The sequence below is a fragment of the Populus nigra genome, chromosome 16, assembly GCF_951802175.1.
Source record: "Populus nigra chromosome 16, ddPopNigr1.1, whole genome shotgun sequence".
Lineage (NCBI taxonomy): Eukaryota > Viridiplantae > Streptophyta > Magnoliopsida > Malpighiales > Salicaceae > Populus > Populus nigra.
Genome location: NC_084867.1, coordinates 8,276,728 through 8,304,168, shown reverse-complemented (window position 1 = coordinate 8,304,168; position 27,441 = coordinate 8,276,728). Strand labels below are relative to the sequence as shown.

At 32.7% G+C, this 27,441-nt stretch overlaps 2 protein-coding genes across 3 annotated transcripts; one reads left to right on the top strand and one right to left on the bottom strand.

Moving 5' to 3' along the window:
- The first annotated feature begins 7,624 nt into the window (after positions 1-7,624).
- On the top strand, positions 7,625-13,655 carry LOC133676317 (protein IQ-DOMAIN 31-like). 2 transcript variants are annotated; one of them, XM_062097976.1, is made up of 8 exons: positions 7,625-7,799; positions 7,903-7,949; positions 8,147-8,262; positions 8,613-8,915; positions 9,607-9,810; positions 10,502-10,576; positions 11,897-12,971; positions 13,396-13,655. In XM_062097976.1, the coding sequence occupies exons 3-8, from the start codon at positions 8,176-8,178 to the stop codon at positions 13,425-13,427; spliced, it is 1,776 nt and encodes a 591-aa protein (XP_061953960.1). In that variant the 5' UTR covers positions 7,625-7,799; positions 7,903-7,949; positions 8,147-8,175; the 3' UTR covers positions 13,428-13,655. The 2 variants fall into 2 exon arrangements, with proteins under 2 accessions (XP_061953960.1, XP_061953961.1); XM_062097977.1 differs by having other exon boundaries at positions 8,116-8,262.
- A 165-nt stretch (positions 13,656-13,820) lies between these two features.
- Positions 13,821-19,056, bottom strand: LOC133676316 (ABC transporter A family member 2-like). Its single transcript, XM_062097975.1, has 16 exons — positions 18,651-19,056; positions 18,104-18,335; positions 17,797-17,966; positions 17,504-17,689; positions 17,305-17,400; positions 16,952-17,152; positions 16,568-16,727; positions 16,194-16,420; positions 15,968-16,085; positions 15,810-15,886; positions 15,622-15,711; positions 15,320-15,463; positions 14,923-15,231; positions 14,758-14,838; positions 14,353-14,529; positions 13,821-14,271 (listed from the first exon to the last, which is right to left on the bottom strand). The coding sequence occupies exons 1-16, from the start codon at positions 19,017-19,019 to the stop codon at positions 13,996-13,998; spliced, it is 2,913 nt and encodes a 970-aa protein (XP_061953959.1). The 5' UTR covers positions 19,020-19,056; the 3' UTR covers positions 13,821-13,995.
- Between the last annotated feature and the right edge of the window lie 8,385 nt (positions 19,057-27,441).

The window sequence follows — 27,441 nt, the reverse complement described above, 5'->3', positions numbered from 1 at the left end:
CTAAATATGGATAAAATGGATGTATTGAACTTGACATTAGAGGTCTTTTCTCTCTTCTTTAACTTCCACTTATTATTCCACTATTTTCTTGGCTGATTCTGGTCAGATCCCAGATGATGAACCTTATTGTCTCATTTATAACCTCCTTTTTCTTGCTTTATTTTTTAAGTATATGAGATCTTTCTTGCCTTGATGGCTTATTTAATCCTTTCAGCCATAATTTTCATGTTAGTGAAATAATGAGCTGCACTTCCTACTAAGTACTCAAAGTAAGGTGTTTTGAATGTATTTGAGACAAGCTAATCATTTGTTTTTCTATCAATAAGGGATGTACTTGGGCTTTCACTTCACGCCACTTTAGGGTGTATTCTTGAATCAACTCTTTACAACCTTTTTTCATGTTCTGCAAGCTAGAACAATTTGGTGGCACATCCATATTGGATTTGTACTATTTAACAAAATTATCCACCAAGTCTCTCTATCTTCTGATCTTACATAGTATGTATTGATGATTTAAAATGGATTTAATTATTCTACCTAATTGTGATTAAATTTCCAACAAACTTTGAATTTGAATTTGGTGAGATGATGAGATAAATGATTGTGATTATGTAATTGATTTGTGAGACGTGAAATTTATGGATTGATGAATTAAAATGGAATTAATAAATGGAAATGTGTTTCCTTGGATGAGTTTAGTTAGGGGTAAGAGATGTTATTACAAAAAAAATACATGTTTCTTTAATAAGGAACGTTTGGCTAATTTTATAAATGGAGAATAGGAGACTTAAATGGTGTAAAAAGTATTTAATGCTACATGCATGAAGTGAAATAATAGATTGATGGGTATGTTAATGAAAAGAAAAATATTTATGCATGGAAAACTTAAAGTTTTCCTTACCATTGAATTGAGACTTGAACTTGAAATGAGAATTTGAATTCGATTCCCTTATAGATTGAATTGTATATAATGAGATGCTCTTGTTGATACAACAAGGGTCGTGGGATCTGACATGATCAAAGAGTTAATGTCTTATCCCAAGTGCAGGAGTGTCAAGGTAATAAATAACCCGACAAGACCGGGGTCAAACCACAGGGAGGTGAACTATATAAATTATCAATAATAATAATAATAATAATAATAATAATAATAATAATAATGAGTTAAAGAAGACTTTGAGGTGTGAAGACTAAACAATGATTAAAACAGTTGTCAAGGTTAGAGGATCCACTTATGGTATTTCAAATAAATATAATATAAACTCTTTTTATTACTCAACTGGAAACCACACACAAAGGAGGTTCCAATCAGATGATTTATCATTAGCGGCTCATTATAAAGTATTAACATGATCATATTAATCATCTTATCTAAGTAACACCATACTTGTAAATATTGTCAAGTATTCATGATGCTAACTTATGTTAACAACAAATCAAGTTCCTATCACAACAACGATGTCGGTCGAAAACTATGAAGAATCAAGCATTTGATGTACCAAGTGTTATACAACATAAATCTAGATAATCATTTAACAAGCAATGTATTAATAATTAGTAAGATAAAAAGATAAAACATGTTAATAGAAAACTTTCTTGGATATAAACATTAAAGTCCATGTTGAATTTATAATATACATATTCTAACACCATTAGAGAAACCTTTTCACCTTGATATAATTAACTTAGCTAAACATAATAAAGAAGAAGAACATAAATAAATTAGATAAGAACATAATTATGATGAAAAGCATAAACAAGAGATTAATGAAAGCAAAACTTAAGCATTACAAAAATATAAAGCAAGAACATGATCTTGATCTGAAAACCAAGATGACTAAATACATGAAAAATGCCTCTTTTTATAGGCTAAAATTCGGAACTATTGATTGGTTGACTAAGAAAATAGTTGGTAGCTAACCATTGACTTGATGGCTGGTTTTTGACATTGTTGGCTGCTAGTTATTGATATTGTTGGCTGGCCAAAATGTTATTGCTAACATCAGAATTAGAGCCCATTGTACTCATGAAAGTTGTGGGCAATTGTCTCAGCTTTTCAACAAAAACAAACCAGAGCTCATTTGGACTTCGAGAACTCGAGATATGAGCTGAAAACTAAACAGTGTCTGAGTTACAGGATAGATTCCGACTTCTCCGTTGATGCTAAGATTTGAACTTAAAAATGGCAGAATTGAGTCTTGGACTCCTCATGAAAGTTTTAGGTCTATGTCTTAGCTTTCCATACATATAAAGCAGACCTAAATTCAAGGTCTACAGCTCTAGTTATAACCCAATAATCGAATGGTGTTCCAGTTTGAATTGAACCAGCATCTCTTCTCTAAGTTTAGTCCTCTTTTTATCTCTTCACTTTCAATAGTTAATCACATTAATCAATCCTTTGAATTGTTAGATATACCTGTATTAACAATAAGCATTTACCATAAATTAAAATATTTTATATTATCAGACTTGTTATTATAAAACATATTTTAGTTAGGGAATTTAATGATACTTTAGGTGCAATATGATAATATAAAGCCTTAATGAGAATGCACTTTTAAGTACTAATCAGGATCCATTCAACAATAAGGGGCTACTGCTCGAGTACAGACATCGGGTAGGTGCTTTGCACCTCTACTATTTGTTATGTATAAATTTATAATGAGATATAACTGTAATTTCTTTAAAATGTTTTTTCATGTAAATATTAATCGTGACATAAGCATTGTAAAAGTGGTGAAATTGATTAGCTAACCGAAAGGTGCTAGTGACATCATTTTATCTAACGACTGAGAAATTTTATTGACTAGTTACAATGGACGGTGTTAGTGGCATTGGTTTATCTGATGTCTAGGAAACTTATTTGACTAGTTAACCTAAATGAGTTAGTGGCGTCAGTTTGTCTGATGACTAGGAAATGTATTTGACTAGTTATCATGAGTGGGCTAGTGGCATTAATTTTTCTGACGACTAGGAAAGTATTTGACTAGTTACTGGGTAGGGCTAATAGCATTAGTTTTTTTGATGATTGGGTTTTTAATTAACTAGTTACCCTAGACGGTGCTAATAGCTTCAAAGGAACTAATGACTGGGATATCTAATTTGATCAATTACTTTAAGGGGCCTTTGTGGCATGAATGAAGTTAATTTGATAAGCTATTGTTAAACCTTTATATATAGTTCAAAAAGGAAAAATTGGTTTGAAAGGAAAAATATAAAAATGTGTTCAATTACTTAAAGTGGATTATTGAATCAAAGTAATTTATTTGTGTGAATTGCATGGTTAAATTTTATAGTTTCATTTATGTTACATGTTATACTAATTTCAGGTTCATCACAACCTCATACGGAGTAATAATTAGTTTAATATATCTTTTATTAAGGGAATGTCAATGATGTAATCATAAAGTGTTAACTTATTTTTGTAATATAATTTTAGGATTAACATTAACATGTAAATAAAAATTAGAATAAATAAAGTATTTTTGTGATTTGTATTTTCTTATAAATTTTATAAAGTATTAGAAACTCATTATATTGTGAATATATGAATTTACATCAAATAAATTATATAACTTGTGTATATTCTTTATCATAAGAGCTTTGTTATTGAGATTGTTGAATAATTGGTGAATTGTTTGAATGGATTAAAGGTATTCAAATCTTGATTAGTGAAGTGGATTACGTCAAAGATAGTTGGACTTGTTGATGTGATAAAACTTGCTACTAATATTTTTAGGGGAAACTTTACCAGATTTTTGGTAGAGAAAAAATCCCTAATTTTTCAATAGATTTATAATGATAAATATGTTGATTTATGTTTTAAAAATTTAGGGATGCTACACTTTTGGTGCTTAAAATTTCAACCTTTAATAATATAGGAAAAAACTAGAATAAGTTGGAAATGGTGGAGCAGAGGTGGTGCACGGTAGAAATCAATTTTGTGCACATCCTTACATGTATCGACGAGGATGAATGACATATGCATGCTCCTATAAGATGCACCACATCTTTTTCTTCCTCCCTATACCTGTGGTGTTGCCCACCATCATCGATGGAGAGAGATCAAGGCCCTCAAACTGTTGGTTTTTCTCTCTCTTTACTGTTTCTATTTTCCTCTCTTATTTGTTTCTGTTTCCTCTTCTCCTCGGTTAGTTATTGGCGTCAATTATATAAAAAATTAGGGTTGAGGTGTTGGGCGTTAGTGGTATGGTTGTCGTGAATGAGGTCACTGGTAATATGAGTTTGTATGTGTGCACACTAATAGTGAAATGGAGAGATAATGTGGGTTTGGTTGTTTTTAATGAAAAAGATGGAAGTCTAGGTTATGATCATTGATGTCATCATTAGAGATGGTGATGAGTAAATTCATGGTAGTCATGAGCTGTGGGAGGCTACTTTGACTGAGCTATTAGCTAGCATTGATGAGAGAGATGAAGGTTGAGGTTAATGAAGCTACTAAAGAGGTATAATGAGGTATGTTTTGACTTTGTTGAGAAGAGGCATTAGTTGCTGAGTATGAAGGAGGAACAATAAAATAAAAAGGCTTAAGCAACGATAGTTTGGTGTGATGGTGCTGGTTATATGAGGCTGATGACCCGTGGTGAAGGAGATGAAACGTCTCAGTTTTTAAGGAAGATGAATGGATTGACTCGTTAGGTGTATGGTTGACGGCTAAGTTGGGAAAATAATAGGAGATAACAAAGTATCTATTCCTTAGGATATCACGTTCGATTCCATAGAGTATTTGATAGAGAGGATCCATGTTACCAACTATCTAAATTTCTTTGAAGATGAACTAAGTCTAAAAGGCACTAGACATAACAAGTCGTTACATGTCACACATACAAAGATTATGTCATAACTAAAGTATTGAGATGTGATATCCTAACTCTTAAATACAACGACAAATCCAAGGTGTGCCCCTAATTTTTTATATATATAATAGATGATGTGTTGCCTTCCAATTGACTTTTTGACCACCAAAAAAGTTAGGGTTAGAGTCTTGAAATGCAAAAATCCCAATTTTCAACTTGTTCATCTAAAAACACTAATACATCTTAACAAACTATTCCAAACAAAAACAAATCCTATATATCACTCTAAGAAACCATAATAACCAGGTAAAAAAACATCACAGGTCTAGTCTATTTTTTACAATATGTTAAAGGGAAACACCACACCACTATTGAGGTTCTGTTTGACATTGTGGTCCAATCATACTTTTGAGAAATTTTGAATTTTTTAGCTTCAAATTAGTTTTTTTTAATGTTTTTGGATCGTTTTAATGTGCTAATATTAAAAATAAAATTTAAAAAATAAAAAAATATTATTTCTAAATGAAAAATACTTTAAAAAACAATCTCTACCACACTTCCAAATAAACCCTGAATCTCTATCTCAAAAACGAACTCATAGACACTATGATCGACTTTTTGGTGGTCAAAAAGTGGTTGATCGATCACTTTCTCTCTCCTCTTAAATTCTAGCGGTTAACATATAATAAGATAAAGTTTAGAATTGCATTTTGAAATCATAAAAAACAATGACCAAAAGTGAAAAAATTTAAATTTCAAGGACCAAAGTGAAGTTTTTTCATCCAATGATTAGTAAAAAAAAAAAACTATTTTTTTTCATGGGACAAAATCCTATTTTACAAAATTAAGTATGAATTTAATGTAATGATATTTTCTAACATCACAAATATGATATGATGTAGCATATAAATTAAAATAAATTATAGGCTTAAAATTGTTTGAACATACCATAAGATAATGAAATTGAAAAAGAAAAGTAATAAAAACAAATGATTGTTTAAGACAAAAAATTTCATACTAATAACACTTTAAAAGTCTATATGGTTGGTGTCACGAATGAAAGGATGTCCATTTTAAATATATGATTCCATCATGATTAAAATCAAATTCTTATCCATGATCCAAAGAGAAAGAGTAAGCAATTGACAACAAGCAGAGTCGGATGCATCACAATATAATATAATCACATTGCTTTTAAAAGCATGTTTATTTTCGTAGTTGTTTTTATTTTTTTTAAATTATTTTAATATATTAATATCAAAAATAAATTTTAAAATATATAAAAATTATTTTAATATATTTTCGAGTGAAAAATATTTTGAAAAATAATTACTACTACAATACTAAACACTACTTAAAATAATATTTGATTTTTGAATGTTTTTATAAAATTTTTTAATTAATATTTTTAAAAATATTTTATGTTAAAAATAAAAAAATTATAAAAAAATATATTTTATAAAATTATTTTAATATATATATATATATATATATATATATATATATATATTTGTTTTTTTAAAAAACTTTTACCGCATTTTTTAACATGTGACGAGTACAGCGTGGCGCGCATGCACCACCAGCCTCCCTCTTTCATCAACGCGGCACCCTTTGCTCTCTCACGAGTCACCCATCACCTAGCACCCTAAATGTATCGCTACTCATCAACGGCTCCTATGGCACACGCCTCTAAACAGCGCGTGAACTTATTATGTCATTTGAAGGAGGGGTTGAGATGTAAGCCCATACCATCCTTCAAAAATAAGGAAGCCGTGACCCTGCACAGTGAACACTTGTTCCCGAAGTAAAAGCACGATGCCATTGGCCTTTTATTTTAAGGATTTATTCAGTGTATGCGCGACAACGGTAAGCCCTCACTTTTACCGTCAGAGATTCCAATCTATCGGTAGTCACGAGGATGTTAGGAATATTAAGATGAGCACTATTGCAGAGGATAATAAACTGTTGTTTTTTCCATATTTATTTCACAAATTTGGTGCGCCTGGTTTTTGGTAAACTACTTTTGGTAATTATAGATTCATTAACAGTCAACTTCTACCCTCATAGTTTGAAGCTTGCTAATATTAGTCCTATTAGGCTTAAATAGGAGAAGTTCTAGTACATTTATTATAATATAATTATAAAATATTAATGTTTAAAAGTAATAATATATATATATATATATATATATATATATAATGTTTAATTAATTTTAATATAATTTTATTATCTAATTACAACTATAGTCGTAACATTAATTATAGTTACAATATCAAACACCACAACCACGTAGTAAATGATTAGAAATAATATATTTTTAATTTTAATAATGTTTTTATTTTGTTTTTTCTATTTTTATATCAACTATTTCTTAAAATACCCTATAAATATTGTAATATCTAAAAAAAGCCTTTAAAGTTTCTTAAGCCATTTAGAGCGTGTTTGGCAGTGTGATTACGAGTGCTTTTCAAATAGCTTTTCGTGCTGAAATGCATGCCAATGATGTTTTTTTATTTTTTAAAAATTATTTTTGACATCAGCACATCAAAACGATTCAAAAAGTACAAACCACACTCAATTTTAACAATTTTTTTTTTTAAAAATTTTGATGAAACGCAGTCACAAACGCAATGCCAAACGGTGTCTTAATGGTTAGGGGTAATATTGGAATCTTATGCAACTAGAAGATTCACATTGATAATATTTGAAATACAGGGGTGAAAGTAGAATGTTGAAGAATCTATAAGGGCAAAATTGAAGTTTAATCCTAGGTTTCTGTTTTTGTTTTTTTAAAAAAATAGTTCAGTACAGAGTCACAGTACAGAGAGTAAAGACGAGAGAGAGAGAGAGGGAGAGAGCAAAGCAAAGCAAAGGAAAACAAAGCAAAAGAAAAAAGAATAAGCAGCAGCAGCAGCTTTCGATAGATCACAGAGGCATCTGTATTTCCATTATTCTCAAGCTCTCTATACTCACTGACGGACGGTACTAACTCTCTCACTGTTTTTTTTATTATTTTGATTTTTGATTTTGTAATTGAAGCTGAGATTGTTGTTGTTCGTAAATGGTAATTTTTTGATGCATTAAGGAAAGGGAATGATAGATTTGTGGTCTTAAAAGAAGCACATTTGTCAGGTAACTTACAGATCTGGTTCATATCCAACTCCTTTTGCTTTTCTAATTTTTATTTTCCTTAGAAGACAACTAGTCTGGTTCGAGTGTTTTTGCGAGTGTGTTTTCTTGTTAGAAAAAAATAAATTAAGAAGAAAAGGAAAGGATTATGTTTTCTCCGAGTTTGCAGTTTGTAAATGCTTGACACGTGGCGGGTGCAGGGGTTTCTGCTCCTGTTTATCCAGCTGCTATGGGAAGAAAATCACCTGCAAAATGGATCAAGACTGTTTTGTTTGGAAAGAAGTCTTCCAAATCTTTCACTGTGAAAGGAAGGGAGGTAATAATTAGTACCCAGTTACTCCTTGTTAATATCATATTGCCTGCCTTAAGTTTCGCAACCTTTGATTCAATCATCTATCATGCAATTAGTTTGGAAGAAAAAAGAGAGAAGATAATGTTGGTACAACTTCAGCTTTACATAGTTTCATGTAATTATTATTATTATTTTTTGGTCTCAACTCTTGATCATTGCTATAAACTGACTCTTGATCCTCGCTGTGTTGTTCACTTGTTCCCATTAAGGCGAACATTCTTGGTAACAATATTGTACTCCAAAAGACAAGCTCTTATATCCGGACAAAATTGTACCTACTAATTCTGCTTCTGAACTTTGGTCGCCATGTGCAGAGACCCGCGAATGAGAAAGAGACATTGGTTGCTGTCAGGGCCGTGGAAGCGGATGTGACCTCAGTTCCTCCGGTGGTCATGCAGACAACAACCCCCACTAGCACTAATATCATTGAAAGGATGTTAGAACCAGAGAGCAGGGAAACTACAGAATTATCACATGATGGGGGTATAATGTCAACTGGAAATCAAGATGCAAATTATTCTCAAGTATACACTCTTGATGATGCACCATCGAGTGCTGAAAAAATAAGGCTTGATGAAGCTGCAACAGTGGCACAAGCTGCATTTAAGGGTTACTTGGTAATTTTTCTGTTTTTTATTATTACTGTTGTGGATATTTAACTAATTTGTCGTAACATTATTAAAATTACTTCTCTTGCTTTTGGTAATGGTTGTGTGGCATCTGTTTTCATGCTTTTGTTTCACCTACTGCACAAACACAATTGCCTTAAAATTAGATAGAGTTTTATATGGATCATTTTCTTTGGCTTATCATTTTGTTCTCATGGGTCTTCATTTTGCTTAAAAAAAAGTTATTGAATCTTGTAAAGTTAGCCTGGTGGTGAAGCATTACATTGCAGTGTGCAGATAGGCGCGTAACTTGTGGCCACCTTCATGGACTTTAGGGTCAGGCAGATAGGTGCATGAATGGTGGCCATCTTCATGTACCTTTAGGGTCAGACTGACTAGGTACCAGGTATGCAGGGTTGGCTCAACTGCCTGCGGTTGTCCTAGTCCAAGCCCAAAGGTTGATGGCTAATTGTGGTCTTTAGGGAGCTAGTTCGGGTCTGTATGCAGTGTTCTCATGCCCCTGATGTGGTGTAGCTAGCATGAGGGTGGCATTAACTAAATCTCTAATTGCTGAAATGAATCTTAGTTGATCTACTTGTTGTAGCTGTTGCAATATGTCTTTTGCTATTTCCTGACACAGCATGTCAAATCATGTTTTGTAGAGGTTATACAATCACTGATATAAGTTTATTTTGTGAAGGCTCGTCGGGCATATCGGGCTCTTAAAGGCATAATAAGGCTTCAAGCTCTTATCCGTGGACACTTGGTTAGAAGGCAAGCTGTTGCTACTCTCTGCTGTGTGCTGGGAGTTGTCAAGTTACAGGCACTTGTGCGAGGAAGAATGGTTAGGAATTCAGAGATTGGCAATGAGGCTCATAAAATATGTAGCCTAGTGAAGCCACTGGTAAATTCTTGAAAAACCAAACCAACAATCACTCATCTTTCCTTGTGCAATTATTGGGAAAATGTCTTTCCTCGTGGCTTATTCGAGTACCTCTTTTAGAATAATCTGATATTTGAGTCAAGTATATGAATTTAGTTTTCCTTCTTTTTGCACTTTTGGTGGACTTGTGGCACTTCCAAGTGGCGTGGGACTGTAGTGTAAACTCAGAATTAAAACTTCTTTCTTAAAGAATGTCTACGAATAGCAATAACAAATTATCAGCCTTATTGTTTAAGAATTTAGACCATTAAACAGTTTATTATTGTCAGGTTTCATCCATTATCAAGGCTACCAAAATTTCAGGGTTTCAATTTTGTTTATTGTCAAGCGCTATCCTGTGGAAATCTTAGATGAGATTTTTGGACCCATGCATTCCCTGAAAAGTGAATACGAGTATGATTCATTTTTGTTGCAGTTCTTCCAAGAGTAGTAAATTTAACTAGTTTTAAAGAAAATACACAAGGTTAAGTAAACATATTGTCATTCAATGTCTTTCTGAATCATAGTGCTTACTGTAGTTCTGAATAACAATTGTCTGTGAGTCTCCAATTCTTTTTATTTACTTGTCTGTCTTGTAACTAGTCAAATTATATTGTTGATTGTTTTGCTTGTTTGATTTTCATCATTAATTCTGCTTTCACTCGTGTATCAGAAGGGCACCCTTGCAGATTCTAATGGAGTTGTTATCCAAACAGCCAAGCTTTCATCGAATGCTTTTGTTCGCAAGGTATGGATAGAACAATGATTTGGTTGTATTACATTACATAGTGGCTTAATTTTGTACAGAAGAAGCCTCTCTAGAAGGAAAAATTAAGAAAAGCCCCAGGATGTGCATTCTATGTGTTTATGATTTTATTTATTTGTTTATCATTCCAATGATAAAAAGCTCCTTTTGGTTATAAATAGAATCAACAAAAACCTTAATGAAACCAGATATTGTTAGGACTAATGTGAGTGCTTATCTGGCTTCATGATAAAAACCCCGACTATTCTCTAGGAGAAAAAAGAACAACCACCATGGCAAGTTTAACGCAAGGAACTGTGATTTGATTTTATTTATCTTTTTACTTCTGATATGTAAAGCATAAAAATCTGCGTATATAAGCACCAAGGGGTTACCAGCCATTGATCAAATGCAACAGAAAATTCCAAATTCTTTTTCCTATATATCATATGAACTACTTCCACAATTAATGCATAAAACTAAGAACTCATCAATAGTGAAAAACTATCCAGTAGGCCTTGGTATATAGTTCTAACTTCTAAGTCAATAATCCTTTAGAGGGCTGGGAGTTTATTCTCCCCCTTCAACTGATCTTTCCTTTTGCTCTCCACAAAATCCAAAATATTACTATAGTTATAAAATCCCATATTTCTTATTTTCCTGTAATAAAAAAAGCCACAATCTCTTCTTGGCCTTGCATTATGATCTTGATTTACTGAACCACATCTTTTTGTGATCTTATAAAGATATTGAAGAAATAGTTTTCAATATTTTCATGAGTTATTCGTAGTCATGATTGACAATCACATAATTAGATTTCATATCTATTTCTGTTAATCCGTGTTCTCTCATAAAGGAAGTTTTTAGGCATGAAATCTTAATAAGAGGGATACCTATCCTCAAAATTAAATTGTTTTCAAGGATGTTTGCAAAATTTGGTAATTCAGACATATTCTTTAGTGATAAGAAATGCCATGAATATCATCATTTTGGCCTGTTTTATGAGATCCTGAAGGAACAGTTCACACCAGTCTTTTGTATATGATAAAGGGACAGGTGTTGCATCTTCCATGTAACTTGGTTCTATGTGCGTGCAGAGCTTATAAAAATGAAATAAACATGAAAGGTTCTGCAAGAGTATTTGTGGTGCTTGCACAGGGATTGGGGAAATTTAGCCGTTATCAGTTAGAAAACATGCATGGATTTAAACAACCCTTTCCATTTGTGGTGCCTGCACTGGGATCAAGGATATTTAGCAGTTATCAATTAGAAAACATGCATGATTTTTTATAACCACCCTTTCCATTTGATCTGTTTCTCCAGCTTCTTGCTTCATCACCTACTGTGATGCCTTTGCAACTCCCCTATGATTCTGTGGAGCCAAACTCGGTTGCAAACTGGTTAGAATGCTGGACAGCATCCCATTTCTGGAAACCAATTCCCCAAGCAAAGAAAATTCCTTATTCAAAAACTCAGAGAAAGCATAGTAATGGTCAAATAGTGGAAGCTGAAACTGGTAGGCCGAAGCGCAGCGTTCGGAGGGTCCCCGCAGCAAATCTTGATAGTACCTCGGTACAAGCAACCTCTGAATTTGAGAAACCCAAGCGCAATCAGAGGAAAGTTTCAAGCCATCCAGCTGATTCAGTGCAGGAAAGTCCGCAAATTGAGCTTGAAAAGGTAAAACGCAACTTACGAAAGGTTAATAACCTTGTGGTAGAAAACTCTGCTCATTCAGAGGTTGAAATTGAAAAGCCAAAGCAAACTCTGGAAAAGGTATCTGGCACTTCAGGTGATAATGTTTTGGGATGGAGTTCGAGTAATTCTGCTGAGAAGATGAAAGAAACTACTATGACAACACCCAATGTGCTTGATGTGGCGAAGAATGAACCAAACTTGATGTCCACGTTGCCTGATGCAGAGACTGCTGAAGAGCCTTTAGAAACGATCAAGGCATTGGAATCATCACATGAAGATCAAGCTGTAGTAGAATCTAAAGCTTCAGTTGATACTGGTGGTAAAGGTGAGAATACTCCTCAACTAAATGGGCAGTCCAAACACAAGGATGATCCAACAATCAATGAAAATCACAAAACTGCAAAGAAAACTTCAGTTGCAGTGAAACCAGAACGTGCTGAGAATGGGATACAGAGCAGTCCTTCCCTCCCTAGCTATATGGCAGCAACTGAATCTGCAAAGGCAAAACTGAGAGCACAAGGTTCCCCTAGATTTAGCCAAGATGGGGTTGAGAAAAATAATGTCACCCGGCGTCATTCTCTGCCATCTTCAACTAATAGCAAAATCAGCTCCGAGTCTCCGAGGACGCAAAGAGCAGTTCATGGTAGTGGCAAAGGAGGGAACAAGAGCGATAGGTCTTTATTATCTTCGAGAGATGGAAATGGTAAAATTGCTTGCCCCTAAAATCAACGAGTCTTGTTTTTTAATGGATGCATACTTGATTTAGTAGTGAAAATAATTGAGCAATTGTTGTGCAAGTTTTAGCCGCCAAGCATTATAGTTACTTATAAGGGATCAATCAGCCTGTATTTGTCATGTTTCAATGCTCCAAGTCTCTTTAAAATCTAATACCGTGTGAAATTGCCTATTGTCTTGGGGAACTTCAGCTAAACATGAAAGTTTATGTTGTCACTTTTATAAGATATTTCAATTGAGTAAATGTTCAATTTGTTATCAGAATCACTAATTAGAACTGTCTTCTATTTGACATGAGCAATTCACCTTCTTGTAAACTTTAAGAGCTGAATTTTGTTGTACAATATGAACTTGACTAAGCTGTTCTTCCTCTTTTTTTTTTGGTTATGCAGTGAAGGGAACCCAACCAGAGTGGAGGAGGTGATTGTGGAACATCGCCACCTTTTAAGGAGATAGCATAAGGTCTCTTGTTTTCATCTGTGGTTTATCTTATTACATCTTTGGTGCAAGATGTTGTAACAGTGTGTTGGCTCTGAATTCTCTAGTCTTCTGCCGTGGCTGTTTGTGAGTGAATGAATGTACATCATAGGTTTTTAATTTTCACCCTGCAAAAAATCTTGCATTATTTTCTAATTTGAGCTTGCTTTGGACATGATTTTGGGTGGTTCATAGTGTAATTTTTCTGTTGATTTTCCCTGCTAAAGGCCTCTGTTGGAAAATCTCTGGTCGATGCCTCTATCTTCTTTTCCTCATCAGTTCATTTCAAGGACCGCTGAAATGATATTATTTACTATGTGAAGATGAAAACAATCTCAAGTTGCTCAAAAATAAAATCAATACCCGTGGAATAAATCCAAAATATTCACGAAGGATTAAATACAAAAAAGATGAACAAAAACGAGTATGCTGCCTACCCACTAGTGTGTTACAAATAAATAACGCAGGATTCAAATATATATATTAGTATAGGAGTCGTCCACAAAGGATTTGCATTAACAAGATTGAGCAGTAATAATCTGATCGGAATCATAGACCAATCCATAAACTGGCCCTCTCCTCTGGCCTCCTAGTATGTTTGTTCTGGCCAACAGTTGCGGTTCTGAACGCAGTGGCTGAACATTATAAGGCACAGGCATTTCAGCAGAGTGGCGAGAGATGCAGAGTGACCCTGAATCATCCTGCTCCCAGTATACTTCAACCATAGTGCCACTTGGATTCTCCTGCGAGTTTGTTTCTGGGACCCCTACAAATCTAGCTCCCACGGGAATCTGCATTTTCATTCAAGCACAAAAATTACAATTGATTTTTGCTTGCTACATAAATGAAAAAATGACACGAGCTGTGCCTACCTGAACAGACTTTCCAGAAGTTAAGTCCAGAGTAACCATCTTCCCCTCAGCTGCAGCACTTTCTAATTCTGCTTGCTTGGCAATGTTCAAGAAGACCTCTTCAAGAGTTGCAAGGCCAAGCTGGATGTCTGACACGTTGAATTCTCTCTGTCTAGCTTGAAGCTCCGCAAAGAAATTCTGTTGAGGAATTTGAATGTAAAGAGGAAATGAAAAAAATATAGTTAGAGTTGGAAAATGCTTTAACGCTGGAGAAGGTAAAAAGAAGTTGCATAAGCTTCAGAGTATCTTCATAGAGATGTAAACTTGTGCTGATGAAAATGGTTAGTAAATTGAGAAATCTGAAATGCTGAAGGAAGAACAATGGTGGGAATAAGGAGACAAATTAGGATTCTCAGAATTGCTTGCCTTTAAAACGCTCTCTTTATCATGAGGAATGACAAAAGTCAAGAAGGTTCTGGTCTCATCTGTTGGTGTTACATCCAAATGCTGTGAAAAACAAAATCAGAAAAAATAAAAAATGATTCTGGAATTTAAATGAATCTGTTGAATTCGGTCAAGCGTTCAACATACAGATTTAAAGAACTTCTTCACAGCCTCATGATGAACTGACGAAGTATCTACTGGCGTGCGGGCAGGAGTATGTCCACCATTGGTATCGCCAAATCTCACATTAGCAATAAAACCAGTGCCGAACTTTGACTTCAACCTGATCGAGTTTCCAATGCATCGGAGCCTACCCTTGGCCATAATTCCTATACGGTCACTTAGAATGTCAGCCTCTTCCATCGAATGAGTTGTTAGAACAATGGCGCGACCTTTCTTTGTGTTCTGTATGATATCCCAGACATGCCTTCTTGATATTGGGTCCATACCAGTAGTCTGCAGATCAGTAAGTTAAATAAATTGATACTTTAACGAATAGATCAAATGAATGTCTTTATGACTCGAAGTATCTGAATCTCCATACCGGTTCATCCAAAATGATTAACTTCGGGTCACCAAGAAGGGATATTGCAACACTCAGACGGCGCCTCATTCCTCCACTGTAACTCCTGGCTCTTACTTTGGCTGATTCGGTTAGTTTCACCTGCGCCAACGATTCTCGAGCAACCTGCAGTCCGTGAAAAGGACAGACGATGGTTATTTAGAATGTTTAAGTGAGAAGAACCGGTATGAAAGTGAATAATTCTGTCACAGTTGTTGGTCAACAAATTATGACTACAAAGATCAGGATGACTGGTTGAGTTTTCAGGTTCATATATCACATACCGATTTGATTGAAGCCGGGGGGAGACCTTTAATGCTCGCAAAGAGTTCGAGGTGTTCTTCACCAGACAATGCATCCCAGAGGATGTCGAACTATAAAAAGACGTTAAGATTTTAGTCTCGATAGACCAATTAGCAAATAGCTCATGGGGGCATGCTTACAAACTGTTGAGAATATGCAGAGAGCTCACCTGTGGACAAACTCCTATAATTTTCCGAATGCCTGACATGCCAACCGTGCTTCGAACGGAATGTCCATAAACCAAGGCTGTTTATGCAAAGTAGCTATTGAAGTGAACTTCTAAGGCAGTTTCAATGTAATTGTGATTGTGAAATGAGAGTATATTACCATCTCCGCCGGTCACAGGTGTAATGCCGGTCAGGCAATTGATTGTTGTAGTTTTTCCAGCACCATTGGGTCCAAGAAGACAAAACAACTGATCCTTTGTGAAGTTGACCCACAAGTCCTGCAGGTAAAATAGCTAGTATCGGAACAGGAAAGAAGAAAACGAGGGAGATTTCTTCCGCCCTCTGAAACCAGCATGGTACCCATAAGCTGGCAAGGAATTGCTTACCCTAACAGCATGGTAAGGTGAAGTCTTCTTGCATTTGAAACAACCAATATGTGTAGCCCCAGGATACGTCTTTCCAAGTCCACGTATCTGAACTGCAATATCTGGGTTGACTGTGCCGTCTTTTGCATCATTTTTGACGATGTTCTCCTCTTCAAGCACATCTTCATCATCTGGAACAATATGCTCTTGCTGCGGGATATCAGTTATGCAACTACACATGCCACCCTCTGGGACAATAGAGGAAGAACACAGTCAGAATTTTAGACAGCCAACAATAAGACCTAGCTAGAGCTATGAGACATGGACTGAAGTAGAGTTCACTTTTCCTTAATTACGTATCCTTGCTATATATATATAAAGAAAGAGACCATTACCTTCGACCTTGTCTCCACCTTTCCCAGTCCAATACCCGGGCTTGAAGAAGTAAAATACAGATTTTCTCACGCCAGATACATTTGGGAATATATTATCGAAGTAGATTGCCAAAGCAAACCAGAGAATGAACAGACATATGAGCCATGTGTAAACATCATTCTGCCAAGGAAATATGAGTTACAAACAGAAATCGACAATGGAAGAAATTAAGAGTAAGAATATAAAAACAAAAGGAGATGAAGTTTAATTACGAGAGAACTGATGCAAAGGCACGAGTTCTCAGTAGAATGCATGATATTGTGGCCTATTAGTCCACATTAATATTTGGTGTTTGTGTGTGCGTCGTTCGTGTTCTACTCAGGGTGAGCAAAGCGATTACATACTATTGTCATCACACAATCATCAACGTCAGGTGGACACTTTGATCGTCCTTTCCAGCTAATTCCGAGAGCTTCAGGAGTGCTACTTGCATCAGATAGCACATTTACTGCTTTCGCAAGAAGATTTGGTGGGAAGAATGACCAGATGAGGCGCAAGAAAGCACTAATGCTTTTTTTGTATGGAAATCCAGCTATTGTAATAATCTGCAGTGACAAATGAGATCAATTACCACAACGAAACTCACAGTATTCCAGCATCAAAATCTCAAAGGACGTCTTAGAGACGGTCTTAGGTTAGGAGTAAATCTCATTTATAAAACATTTCCTATTCCTTAATTTTTATTTGAGAAACCTGCCTGCGTCATAAAACCAACTATAAATATGGAGAAACCCATTGTTGTGCCTGAAGAGGCCTTGCTGATGAAGGTCGACAGCATGAAGGCAAAACCAATCTAGCATCACAAGTGAGAAAAGACAGTAAAAGGGTTAATATGAATAAGCTTATATACTAAAAATACTGACACCAGCCTACAGATGAAGAAGAAGTTATCTTACCATGTTGACCTGGAAAAGGAAGAACACAAAGAACAGAACTCCGAAACTGTTTTTCTTGAAAAAATCAAACTGGAACATCATTCCAAAAAGAACCAGTAAGAGTGATGAAATAAACGTGATAATCCCCTCCCATATGATCCATGAGGTCCAATATGCAGATTCATAGAGACCAGTCATATTCATTGCCTGTGAAGAAGATGAAAATGAACCAATAAATAAACTATAATTAGAATATAAAGAATACATCAACAATCTATAAGCTTGTTTAACTCTAGACAGCAGATCGCAAATACCTGGCGAAGTTTGAGCTCTTTCTCGGCCACCAAATTACTGATTTGCAACACAAATCCGAACATGGTGAATGCCAGGAAAAAGGCAGGTCCTACTGTAGCCACCGCAGAAAAGGTAGCTTTTGCAGGGTGTGCAAATTCCGTAAGTCCGACACTCCATGTAAAGGTTGAAACTGGACAATATCCAGAGTTTCAGTCAAAAAGAAAAAAAAACTGCTTGTTTCACATGATTTTATTAAAGAAAAGAAGGAAATTTGTGTATCTAAAACAATTTCTACATAAAAAATCTGGCAGATTAAAGATTTCAGACCTCCAATAATAGACCGAGCAATCTCACGCTCTGCTGCAATCTGAAGTGGAATTTGATATTTGAAGGTGGGATCTTCATAATGGCCTCGCCGAACAATTGGAGTAGAGTTAGTCTGTAGACCATAGGTGATTAAACTGGGGCTTACATCCACAAAATGCAAAGCTCCTGGGACTTGCATAGGATTTCTAAGAAGCCAATCATCTACTTCCTCTGGTGTCTTGAATGATTTAACCTGCATACGAACAAAAAAAAAAAAAAAAACAGATTGGATTACTTTGAATTCTTTTTCCTTCATAGTATTCCCGATTATGTCTAGTAACTGATAGTCCTATAACACAGAAAATCGAACCATCATAAATCTAATACCAGAAGAATAAAAACAATTATAACAAAAGAAATTCCCATATATAACAACATCCTCTTCTTTCATTTTTCCAGAAACCCAGTTCAGATTACCATAGTATTTATTTATTGTGACAATCAAAAAGTAAGTGAGAGAGAGAGAGAGAGAGAGATTTGGTTTTTGTAATGAGCTAGAACTCGATACCTTTCCAGGGGGAATTTGCCTATTAGGATTATTATTCATGATGGCTGTCACGATATTGCCAATTCTAGAACTATCATTTCCACTCCAAACGAAATCAAAACAAGGCATTTTAACGTAGAACTTTTCCTCACAAGGAGGGATGGGAGATTCCCACATAGGCTGTGGATTCGTCACGGTTTTGTACCCTGTCGTTGCTTTTGAGCGAGAATCTGATGCCTTCTCGATACCGAACAACAAGAACATGAAGAAGAAAGAAGAGAAGAGCTGCAGGAACGTTGCACTCTTGTTTCTCCATGAAAGCAACAGGTTTTTCTTGAACAAAGCCGTAAATTGCTGGTACAGTAATGGAAATCCGTGTATCAGTTCCATGTTCTTCTTCTCTTCTCTTCTCTTTAATTTTCTCAAGTGAGACAGAGCCGGGGCTTAAAAAAGCGCGGTTCGAAGGTGGTGTCCAGGGCTATTTCTGTCCAGATGTTTGATAATAATCAGGCTTGCATTTTCCTGGAATTACAGAATGGGCCACTCTGACCGGACTTTTCAAAAACAGGTTGAGGGTAAGGTGGGAAAATGAAAAAGGTGACTGCAACTGGGTTAGAGATTTATCTAAACGGGTTGTTTGACAATGTCTGTTTTTAAGAATTTTTATTTTTATTTTTAAATTACTTTTTTAGATGAAATGTTATAAAAAATAAAAAAATATTTTTAAATATTTTTAAATAAAAAACACTTTTAAAATAGCTAACGTGCCATTTATTTTTATAATGACAACAATTAAAATAAAAAAATCATTTTTATAAAGTTAGTTAATTTATAATCGTATTTAAAAGTTTTGGGAATGGGAAACTATTAAAATTGTCTAATTAATTAAATTTAAATAGATAATTTTAATGCTAAACTTTATACACGATTAACTTAAAAACTAAAAAGTATGGGGTGCATATTATACTGCTGGTATTGTTTATTTTCATATATAACATCGTGGACAACATTATTTATTTTTTGATAGTTTATTTTGATCCTTAAAGTTTTTTTTTAGATGAATTAATCCTAATTTAAGGCTAATTGTTTCTGATTTCTTAGTTAATAGTGGAAATAAAAGAAAATGGATTAAAATAAAAAAAGATGTCAAATATGGGTGACATGTTAAAAGTTTTAGAAAATATACACTTTGGTCTTATAACTTTAAAAATAACATAAATTATATAATTTCAATGCCTTAATTTTTTTTCAAATTAAATTTAGGTACAAAAGTTTATTTTTTTAAAAAAATTTTAGTCCTTGGTCAATAGAGGTCATCAAATTCCGACGGTAAAGAAAAACAAATATCATTGATAATGATTTAGACCACCAAAAAGGTTGATATTTGTATCAAATAGTTCCATTTGACGATGGAAGTTCATATTAGATGTTTTGTTTTTTACATTTAAAGTTCATGAAAAAATAAATCTGAACTTGGGTTGATTTTTGATTTCAGGTTGATTTCGGTATTTGAGATGGGTTTTTTTTTTTTAAGGCATGGATAGATTTATCATGGTTTTTAAGGTATTTTGGATAAACAAATGCGTTGAATAACAAGTTTTTTTTGTTAAAAAACTTAAGTTCTAATTCTTCGATCATCATAGTGGTCAGATTATTGGCATATCAGATAACGCATCATCTGTCTCAGTAGGTGATGCGTCATCTGATTTTTTTTTTTAAATTGTCGCACAACCCCGAATGAAATGGGCTAGGCCCAACAATGGTTGATATTTGCTCTTTTTTTCTAAATTATTTTTTTCTAATTCTTTTTTAAATTAATGATTTTTTTATGGTTTTCTTCTTTATTTTTTTTTATATTTAGATTAATACCCTTTCTCTCTTTTATTTTATTTAAAGAGCCTATTTTAAATGATGATTTTTTTTGCATTTAAATTTTGAAGAGTTTCTTATTCATATATAATTTTTTAAATCTTTTTTATACATGAATTTTATTTTTGAAAATAAAAAAATTATTTTAAGATAATATTTATAATATGTGCAGCCTTGTATAATATTTTTTTGCCTTTTATTTTATTTAATTAATTTAATTTGTGTGTCTAATTCTATTATTGCTTGCTAGAATAAAAAAATATATTTTAAGAAACAAGTTTAGCAAACACAAATGGATAAATATTTCGTCTTGCAAGATTAAATATTTTAATCTATATCTATTTTTTAATTTTTTTAATTATTGTTTATTTTTTTATTTATTCATACACAGTTCTTGATTATTTAATTATATGTATGTATAATGTTTTTAATTTTTACTTGAAATTTTGTTAGCTTTAAAAATATATTAAAAAAACCTGTATATATAATTTTTTTTATTTCAAAATAATATCTAACCCCAAAGTAAAAAAAAAAAATCTAGTTAATTACTAATAAATGAATGATTGTGGTGTAAAGGGCTCGGCATATTTGCCAAAAATGGACAATAATTTCAAAGAATGTGTCGTTGTTGTTGTTATTTCAAGTGGCGTGGAGTACTTATGGCCGATGACTTTTGTGGAGGATGGATCCAAAAATATCTTTTTCAACCTTCTAGAAGAAAAGGAACCAACATGAGACTCTCACTTGATAAGACCACAAATCTAAACAGAGTTGACTTTTTGGGCCAATATCGTAATAGCCACAAATACTGGCTGTTAGATGTTGGAGAGAGGCCCCCAATACAATTAAAAATCTTGGAGGTGAAACCATGAATCCCTCAGGATTTTTTTTAAATTTATTTTTATCTTGATTTTTTTTATTTTTTATTTAATAATTCTAGTTTTATTTTGTAAAATTAACTTAAATTTTTTTATTCGCATATTTTTTTATTTGATTATTTTGTTTTTTATTTAACAATTACAGTTCAGTTTTATAAAATTAATGCTCAACAGACCATAAAATGATAATTAAAATTATTAACATATAAAATAATATAAGATGAAAAAGATATTTAAAGATAAAATGATGTAAGTATAAAATAGAAAAAAAATACATAATCTATTATAAATTGCAATAGTTATTCATAATATTTTTATTTTTTTTATTTTTTTGCACTTGACTTTTTTTTATTTCCAATTTAATATTTTCATATTAAGTTTATTTTTTTGTTGAGTTGATGCTTAATTTGACAAAATAAAATTTAATTTTAATGATTCAAATCAATAAAAACTTTAGGGATTAAATTTTAAACTAAAACAAATATTTTTTTTTAAAATAAAATACTTATCTTAGCTTCTCAACTCAATCTTTGATTGGAATTAATAAATTTACTATTATTTATTAACCCATATAATTTTTAAGTTATTTTATTAAATATATATATAAACTTTTTAGTTCGTGGTTAATATTTTTTTTAATGGTAAAAACAATGGATAACAACGCCTGCATCCTTGTGTTGCATTGAGAAAAAAAGAAATCAAAGTACTACAAGTAAATAAATAAATGTTGAAATCAATTGTAACACTGCTAGGTGTAGTGGGGATTGTCAAAATCAATCCACCGTGTAGTAGTGGGTATTGAAGAAGGCTTCTCTCTAATTGCTGTGCTGCCCCCAACACCGCCACCACTCACCAATCACAGCCACCACGTTGCTATCACTTCCCACTCCCAGTTGAAAAATCAACCCAAACATTCTACATTACTATTAATTTTATAATTAATTTAAAATTAATTTAGCTGTGATTAGATTATTGTTTAGGATTTAGTTTGAAATCAGATTTTGTTTTGTTAATCATGAGTTTTATATTGTGTTATTTTGTTAATTATAAGTTTAGAATTAATTTTAATGTGTTTTGGTATATTTGCAATATTGTTTTTTTGCAATTATCTTGGGTTTGGATTTGTTTTTTCAAAATTAATTTGGATTACTGGAATTAAAAATTAAAATCTTACTAGTTAATTTTATTTTCTATTATTGGTCTCGTAGAAAGGCGGCGATTCGTTGATGTTGACAGCTAATTAATTATAGAAAAATCTTCAGCCCTTCACCAGAACAAACCGTGAGGTATATAGAAGTTTCCCTCACGATCAACGGATCTGAAGCAGAATTGAATGATGCATAAATGTTTGGTAATTCGTTACCTTCAATCCCAAGCAATCACACCCAACTCGTTTACTTAATTTAAAATCTGTAACTCATTAATCGACCAAGTTTCCCTTGCAACTCAAGTACTAGCGATAACTCTGAATATATTTCGTGAAAATTTAATATTTTTTTTTATATTTTTAGATGGTTTTAATATGTTGATAATAAAAATAATTTTTAAAAAATAAAAAAAATATTATTTTAAAATAATTTAAAACAAAAATTATTCTTAAAAACAACCATTATTATAATTCTAAACACTTCAAAACCAAGATCTCCTATTTATTTAATAAAGATGTAAGTCATAGATATGGAAAAGGGAGTATCTGGACAGTAAAACATTCTGATGCTTGATATTATTACAAAACGTTGTTTGTACTATATGGATTCAGTCTTTATATATATATATATATATATATATATATATATATATATATATATATATATATATATATATATATAGAGATGTTCGGGTCAACTTGCATGTAATTTGATTAATTTCACGAGTCCTGAAATTAATGATCATATAAATCGCTAATAATTCTGAGATTTGTAAGATTCGAACTAATAATATCTAAAAAATAAATTTAAAATTTAATTAGTTAAACTGTATCTTATTGATATTATTATAAAAGGATAGTTTGTTGACTCATTCACGAGGAAGTAATAGAGTTAATGAAGCAACCGAGTTAACAAGTATTGTATGGAAGACGTGTTTCCATTTATTAATTAATAGCTTAAGAGAGCTTATCTACATTGCTTTCAATTACCACTCGAAATAATTAAATTGTATTTTAGCCTGTAGAATCGGGGATTTTCAAAGTCACGCCCGCCAGTCAAAATAGATAGCTAAAAAGAATAATATACGTTGTCGTTCAGTTTGTTTTTTTCCTATTGCTATTTTATAATCTTTTAAATTTTAAATCTTGTTGATAGGTCTGTATGTCGACATTTGTGGTGATGAAACCATTATTGTGGATATATAATTGATTTTCTTTTATGATATAACCTTTCTCGTTCTTGTATAGTTTTTTTATTTTATTTTTTTATTCAATATTAATAAGATTTCTAGTATAATTTTTATAAATAGCACAGGTTGTAATAGTTTTAATGAGTGAGATATAAATAAATAAAAATTAAATATTTTAGATATCTTACATTAATTATACAATACTCTTAATATTTAAATATTTTGATTTGTAACAAATTATATTATCATTGGCTACATGATATATAATTGTCCTTTTAAGACAAAAAAATAGATGGACAAGAATAAGACTTTAGATAGTACTGGTCTTTAATTTAATTAAGAATTATTTTTGCTTCTATCTATGTTAGTTGATATTATAGTTCAAAAATTTCTTGTGGTTAATTATTATATGTTGTTGAATAATTAAAAATAGATGAGGAGTTTCCCACCTCGAAAAAAAAATGTCTAGGAACTAGTGTTAATCAATCAACCAGTTTTATTTATCAAATTGAGATAGTAGTGATTTTAACTATTCATTTAATTAAATGGTCCCTTAGATTAATCGACAAACTAAGTTAGTGGACCGGTTGGAGTAGAATTATATATTTTTATTGTTTAGATAATTTTTTTAATATTTTAATATTATTTTATTGTATTAATATTGTAAATAAATTTTAAAAAACTAAAATAAAATATTTTTTAAAACAAAAAAACAAATGAATTCCGAAACTAACGTCATGTTACTGCTTTTGCTGCTTGTGTGCGCTTAGGGTCAGCCGAAGTTGGAAAGCGGATGGCAGTTACGCAGAAAGTCCAGAGGTGGCCTCAGATATTTGTGACCTCTGCGGACGTACTACGGACAATGTATTCTATGTTTGTTTTCAGCTGGAAATCAAGACTACAGAACTTTATTCAAATTTATTTTTTTTTCTACTAGTTTAGCAGAAAACGGTGTTTCGTTGACGGTGACAATTAATTAAGAAAAAAATAAAAATAAAAATAAAATCTTGAGTCCTCCACCAGAACAAACTGTGAGTTTCTAGCGTTAGAACCAGGTTTATCCATGAAGTTTCTCTCACAGTCAATGGATATCAAGCTGTTGAATAATCCATAAGTTCCTTAGGTAGACACACCAACAAAACTTTATTTTCCTCCCTGTTGTTTGCCTTTAAATTTAAAAATTCAAACTCCTGAATCAACGAAATTTCCCTTCCACCTGCAGCTCAAAATCAAAAGAAATAATAATTTACTTTGTCTTATACAGTTTATTTAATCAATAAGTTACTCATGCATGTTAAAGGGAGTTTCTAAGCAGCAACATTCTTATGCTTGATAGTTGAGAATAATAGGAGGTTTAACATCTTAGTTAGCCCATTTTTTCTACTTATATACATAGGGTAATATACAATAGTTAATGTAAACATTACAATACAAGAATAATAAATCTTTTCTAAATATATACAAGCCTTTAATACATAATATACTATAATACACCCTCTCAAGCTAAAAGAAACAGTTGGGAGGGGTTTTGTAAGAACATATGTAAGTTAATCCTTGGAAGAAATAAAGAGAACTTGAATGACCTTTTTAGTAACTTTGTCACGTATATAATATTAATCAACCTCATTATGCTTAGTACGAGGATGGAAGATAGGTTTGACACACAAATAAATAGCACCCAGATTATCACACCAAATCTTAAGAATATAAGAAGGAGTAATATGCAGATCTGACAATAAATATTGAATCCATATGACCTTAAAAGTGCCATAGACTAAGGTTTTATACTTAGCCTTGGTAGAATAATGAGCTATTGTGCGTTGTTTCTCTGACTTCTAAGATATCGATGTATGTCTAAAGAAAACAAAATAGTAACTCGTAGATTTACGATCATCAACACTATCAGCCCAATCAACATTGTAAAACCATGCAAGGAAAAGGAAGAGCTACGAGTAATATGAAGACCAAAGGAAACCGTACCCTTAAGATAACATATAATATGTTTAACGACAACCCAATATGTATCTACAAGAGCATGCATACACTAACAAACTATGTTAATAGTAAAACAAATGCATGGTCCTGTAAAAGTGAGATATTGAAGAGAACTAACAATTTGTTAAAAACATGTAGGATCAGAAAACAAACAATCAGACACTTCATCAACCTTTGATGTAGAAATAAGAGTATCAACAGGCCTGCAAGAAGACATACCTACCCGGTAAAGAATGTCAAGAATATACTTATCTCACTATAGCATGATACCCATAGTAGTAGGATGAACCTTAATGTCTAAAAAATAATGAACAACTCCTAAATTTCGAAGCTTAAACTCTAAGCTCAACAACTAAATCAATCGGTGAACCAAGACTGAATTGCTACCAGTTAACAAAATATCATCACCCACAAATAAAATGAATAATGATATGTCAACTTTAGAAGTATGAAAGCCAATAGAGAAAAGATAATCACTAAGTTGAGTGTACCATGCCCAAGGATTTTGTTTCAAGCCATATAAGGATTTATGCAATCGACACACATGAAAAGAGAGATTATAATTAACAAAACCTAAAGGTTGTTGCATATAAACCTCTTTATTAAGTGTCCTATTGAGAAAGACATTATAAATATCAAATTGATTAATTTTCCAACCATGTGACACCACAATTGTGAAAATTAACCGAACAATGACTTGCTTAACAATAGAACTAAAAGTCTCAAAGTAATCAATACCTTCATGCTGGCTAAAACCTCTAGCAACTAACCGAGCTTTATAGCGGTCAATGTGATCGTCGACACTACACTTGATCTTATATACCTAGTGACAACTAACAACATTCATCGAATGATAAAAAGGAACTAAGAACCAAGTGTTGTTGGAACGCAACACCTGAATTTCAGCCTTTATAGCATCTCACCAAGCCTCATACCTGTCAGCACTGGAAAAAGTAAGTGGTTTATAGGTAAGACTAGAGACTTTCTGAGATTTATGATTGTTGAAAAAGGCTAAAGAAGTTTTCAGATTGGTTGTTTTTAACAACCGTAGACAAAGAACCATATGATGATGACGAGGTAAGGAGAGCCGAACTCTGATGATGCTGTAATGAATAAGAAGAGAGGTCAACAATCAAATTTAATCCAGTAGTAGAAGCAATCCGAGAGGTAGAGCTTGCAATAGAGGCACCACTGTCAAACATTAGAGAACCAGTAACGAGAGACCTGGGATAACCAACAACAGCAGACCTATCATGTTGTAATTTAGAAAGGGGTGAACTTATACCTGTAGTATGATTATTAGAGAAACATGTATGTGGTGATGTTAAAGCAGGATGATGGGCTTTTATGAGGTGGAAGAAACAGGAGGTTGAAAGGCTGCAAGTGTAGGATTGTCAAAAATTTATAAGGTGAGGAAATTGGGCAAATTGATAGAGTTTTTAGGAGAGGGAGTAGGGGCTGGTTGTGCAATCCTTTCATATTTATCAAAAGAAAACACCTATTCATGAAAACAGATATGATAAGAAATATAAATTCATTGAGATGCGAGGTCAGGACGACCATAACCTAGATAAGAGAAGGTATAACCTAAAACACACATGGAGAGGAACAATAATATAATTTTTGATTATGGTATGGATGTAAAAACATAAAACAAAGACACCCAAATATATGCAAAAAATCATAATTAGAAAAACGTTTAAAAAGACAGTAAAAAAAGGACCTATTATCGA